This window comes from Aedes aegypti, chromosome 1 (genome assembly GCF_002204515.2).
Source record: "Aedes aegypti strain LVP_AGWG chromosome 1, AaegL5.0 Primary Assembly, whole genome shotgun sequence".
In the NCBI taxonomy this organism is placed as follows: Eukaryota; Metazoa; Arthropoda; class Insecta; order Diptera; family Culicidae; genus Aedes; species Aedes aegypti.
Window position 1 is genome coordinate 298059451 of NC_035107.1, and position 4862 is coordinate 298064312.

The following is a 4862-nucleotide window of genomic DNA, read 5'->3' on the forward strand; positions in this document are numbered from 1 at the left end:
TTTTATGTGAATTGTGAGTAACTGCGAGCCACAATCCTATTGAGTTAGAGGATACCCAAGTAACCATGGAGCATTATATAATTGCATATATAATGCAGCTGCATTGCCGTAAGCCTACCATTAAAGTAGTTTAAAAGTGGAAAAGGGCACTTTTACAGTTAAATTAATGCAAAAGGACGATAAAGCAATGAAGCAACTTATAAAGTAATATCAATGCAGCAGTACAATTTATAAAGTGATGTTAGTGCATTGATACATTTGTAATGTAGGGTTAATGCTTTATTGCTTGACAGCTCTTGAAATTTGTTGAATGAAAGCAATGTTGCATCAATGTGTTGATATGCAGTAGAATACGTGCAATGTTATAATGCTTGTGGTTACTTGGGTATTCATATCGCCTGAATGTATTGGAGTGCCCCTTGCAATTTACCGCTGATTTCAAACCAGCTGAAGCAATATCCCTTCAAATCCATCTTCCAAGGAAATTCACAATATTTCTATTGTTAGCGGTTATGACCGAAATAAACAGTCGTTACCCTTACTGGATAACTGGATACACGCAAAAAAATTGTGCGGTAATAACCTGTAAAAACTACCATTTTAGGGGGTTAACTTAAGCGCTCGCACCGGCAATTTTCAGCAGACCAGAAATGCGCTTGATTTTACCATGTCTGTAGTCGGAATCAGATTGTTGTAAATTATTACGGTCAAATGTACTAGTAATGCGGTGGGGTGTACCGTAAACATAGTAAATTGGTATGAATTTCCATGGTAGTTTCAAGAATGGGCGTAGTCAGCTAAAATTAGGTCCAGATAGGGCGAGATGGGCCGACCCTGGCCTTTGTCTGTCACATCAAGCGGATGAAAACATTGCGCGCATAGCATTTTTCAGCGCCAAGTTGTGAATAAATCGAACGACCGAAATATAAACAAACTGCCGTAGGAAAACAGTTTTCCATACAAACTGATCGCTTTCTAGTGAAAAAGTGCAATTTTCCTTAAGTTTGAAATGCTTTCTCAGTACGTGGAAGAACTGGAACAGGTTTGTAGCTTCCGTCAGATTGCAGTGTCCGAATTTCGTTTCTAATGATTGGCCATTCTTCAGGACCCCTTCGAGGTGGAGGAATTCATCGAACGTCTCTGCTGGCGCACCAACAACGAGATCGGCTCGGACCAATTCGACCCGGACCTGCTGCACGAGACGTTCGTGGAGACCATCAAGGATCTGAAGATCCTCCAGGAGCGGCAGCAGCGCAAGTGTGACAAACTGGAGGACGCCCTCAAAGACGAGCAGAAAGTGTTCGTCAAGGCGATCGATAAGTTTGTGGCCAAGCATCAGATCTCGGTGGATTATTTCCATCAGCTGGACGAGAAGATCAATTCGGTGGCCGGGAAGGTCATTCACCTGGGGGAGCAGCTGGAAAATGTGAACATTCCGAGGAGCCGTGCCGTGGAAGCGCAGCTCTTGCTGAGTCATATGGGGGACTTTTTGATGCCGGGGCCGATTGTGAATGACGTGTACAGCGATAAGGGGAGGCTGTTTGAAGCGGCGGATATCATTCAGAAGCTGTACATGATTTCGCAGGATTTGCCTGCGAGTCGATTTGCCAATGCTAAGAAGAAGATCGAGGGCAAATACGACGAGATCGAGATGCAGTTGATTGAGGAATTTGCCACGGCACAGAAGATGGAGAACATCGACCGGATGAAGGAGATTTCGACAATTCTTTCGCAGTTCAAGGGTTATTCGCAGGTTATTGATGTCTATATCGAGCAGAGTCAGGCCGTCACCTATGGAGGACGGGACGTTTTTGATGGGATTGTCCCTTTATGCCACAAAAACTACAAAATAATTAAGCAAGTTTTCAACGCACCGGATCAGGTGATGAGCAAGTTCATTCTAAACATCTACCAGCTGAAGATCAATCAGTTTGTTCAGACCAAGCTGGACGATCGGAAGGACGAAGGAAAGTATCTGAAGACGTTGTACGAACTGTACTCAAGAACATTGAAACTTTCGAACGAGTTGCAAGAGTTTATGAAGGAATCCGACGACGATTTACTTCAAAAACTCACGGCCAATATTTTCTCCTCACATCTGGCATCCTACATTGAGGTGGAAAGCCGCAGTTTGGAAGCGAGATGTCAGCTGGAGCTGCGGAAATTCTACGAGAACAAAAACCATCAGAAGAAGCAAGTTGAGAGGTTCCACGAACTTCGCCGCGATATGCAAGCTTTGATCGGAGCTCGTACGAACATTAACATTGCCCAAATAGAAGACTACGGAGGGGAAACGTTCCTATCGGAAGAGTTGGCCATCAATCTCCTGCAGCAGTCGTCTTGTGCCTTAGAGCGATGCTGTCTACTGTCCAAGGAGGTTGATCTTCCCCGAAACATCCTCAAACTGGCCGACATCTTGCTTAGATTCTTACTTCACGAGCACGTCGACTATGCCCTCGATCTGGGACTGCAGGCAATTCCGATCGCCGAGTGTAAGTCTACGCCACAGATCTACTTCTTCGACGTGGCCCAGAAGTGCAACACCATCGTCCATCTGCTGGAGAAAACCTACAATGCCAGTGTGATTCCCAATGTCCTTTCAACAGCCCAGTACACCGATTGCATCCAGAAGAAGCGCTTCTACCTTGAATCTATCGAAACCAAGATTGAAACTGGTTTGGAGCGCACCTTGAATGCCATCTTTGGCTGGGTCAAAACCTTCCTGCAGAACGAGCAGAAGAAAACGGACTTCAAGCCGGACTCGGACGTAGATACCGTGGCCTCGAATGCCTGCCTGTCCGTCGTTCAGTACGTAAACCCGCTGATCACCCTCATCCAGCGGACGATCGATGGCGAGAATCTGTCGGCGGTCATGACCGAATTCGGCGTTCGCTACCATCGGGTGATCTACGAGCATCTGCAGCAGTTCCAGTACAATACGGCCGGGGCGATGTGCGCCATTTGCGACGTGAACGAGTACCGGAAGAGTGCCCGGCCGCTGCAATCTCCGCTGGTGACGCAGCTGTTCGATGTGCTGCACGCGTTGTGCAACCTGCTGCTGGTCAAGGTGGAGAACTTGCAGGAGGTTTGCGGGGGAGAAACGCTCAACTATCTGGACAAGTCGGTGGTGATGAACTTTATACAGTTGCGCAGCGATTACAAGTCGATTAAGATCTCGAACTCGCTGAAGGGCATTTCCGATCAGCGACACGTTTAGGTGAGTTATATTATTAATATCGTTAATATCAAAGTTATATTCCAAGTATTTATTATGAACAATAAACAAAGTATATCACATTCTGTTGAAAATGTTATGTGAAGAAATCCTTTTCGGTATTTATAAGTAATACTCTAGAGATATTCTTTATGGAATTCTTCGATTGATGATTTTTAACTTTAACTACGTCTTACGGCAATATACTGGGTGCCAATTGAAAATCTAAAATATTGCGACCGTCACGAAATTACGTAAGATTTTGAATACTATTAACTCATTTATCGGTAGGTTTTCAATATTTTTCCACCAATTGGTCGGAAATTTATACAACATTTTACTCAAATGGAGAAAACTTTTGATTTTTGACGATAGACTATCGAAAATTGGGAAAATGTCGACCCCTTTCTTACGCAACCAAACCCACGATTCTTCTGGGTTGGCAAGTGCACTACAAAAGCAGACCGATTTCTGCTCCTTTGCGCATTTGTCTTTTGACGTTAACTACGTCTTACGGCAATATACTGGGTGTCAATTGAAAATCTAAAATGTTGCGACCGTCGTGATATGATGTTAGATTTCGAACTATAGGAAGGCTGCAATGGACCAATGCACGAGTTCACTAATTTGACGTTTGAGCGGTGCCGAATTCACTTATTGCCATGGTCACGTAAATAACACGGCACCGCTCAAAAGTCAAATAGTGAACTCATGCATCGGTTCATTATGACAATCAGGCGTTGCAGAATTCGCTCTAATTTGAGTATGAAGCACGATCAAAGCAAGCAGAGACAAACATCCCATCTGTTGCGGTCCACGATCGTCGTTGTATCGCAAGGTGTAACAAGTCTGTTAAATTGAAGCAGCGAGCGAGAGCTCCAATGAGAGAGCGATGATAAAATCCATTTTTCTCGCTTGTTTACCGTTGGGGATTATTTTTTTTACTGGCACGACAAACAATCCACGAACTTCCAATAGCAATAGTGTCCTCCAGGCTTGGAGCATGTTTAGAGGGGTTTTATCATGCACTACTATCCCCCCAATCTGATCAAAGTTGTAGCAGTATACGATAAAGTCTCTCATAATGTGCAGCATGTTATGATAGTTACAGAGAGCGATACGTGAGAAATTCTCTCATTTTTCTCAGGATTCAATCCCTGATGACAATCGACAAAAATTCAAATGTAAAAAATCACTTGGCGTAGTTAACGTCATGCGGTCGTGTCTTGTACACAACCCCCTCTGATTTTTTAAAGGAATTATAGGATTGGTAAGAAGAATAAGGGATCGAAAGCTGAGAAAATTGAGAGAATCTCTCACTTATCGCTCTCTGTAACAATCATGGGGGCCTAGATAGCCGTAGCGGTAAACGCGCAGCTATTGAGCAAGACCAAGCTGAGGGTCGTGGGTTCGAATCCCATAGAGTATCTTCGTACCTGCCACACGATATACGCATGCAAAAATGGTCATTGGCACAGTAAGCTCTCAGTTAATAACTGTGGAAGTGCTCATAAGAACACTAAGCTGAGAAGCAGGCTCTGTCCCAGTAGGGACGTAATGCCAGAAAGAAGAAAGAAGAAGAACAATCATGATCAGCAGCACATCATGTGAGTCTGTTTATCATCTTCTACTACAGCTCTGATTAGAT

At 44.1% G+C, this 4862-nt stretch overlaps 1 protein-coding gene across 1 annotated transcript; it reads left to right on the plus strand.

Moving 5' to 3' along the window:
- Nucleotides 1-875: 875 nt before the first annotated feature.
- Nucleotides 876-3297, plus strand: LOC5565926 (exocyst complex component 5). The gene is made up of 2 exons (XM_001650252.2): nucleotides 876-1042; nucleotides 1106-3297. The coding sequence occupies exons 1-2, from the start codon at nucleotides 1010-1012 to the stop codon at nucleotides 3215-3217; spliced, it is 2145 nt and encodes a 714-aa protein (XP_001650302.2). The 5' UTR covers nucleotides 876-1009; the 3' UTR covers nucleotides 3218-3297.
- Nucleotides 3298-4862: the final 1565 nt, after the last annotated feature.

Bases quoted from the DNA above. Each gene is read 5' to 3' on its own strand.
- LOC5565926 (XM_001650252.2), top strand. From the start codon at position 1,010: ATGCTTTCTCAGTACGTGGAAGAACTGGAACAG. The intron at 1,043-1,105 runs GTTTGTAGCTTC...GCCATTCTTCAG, and splicing joins ACGTGGAAGAACTGGAACAG to GACCCCTTCGAGGTGGAGGA.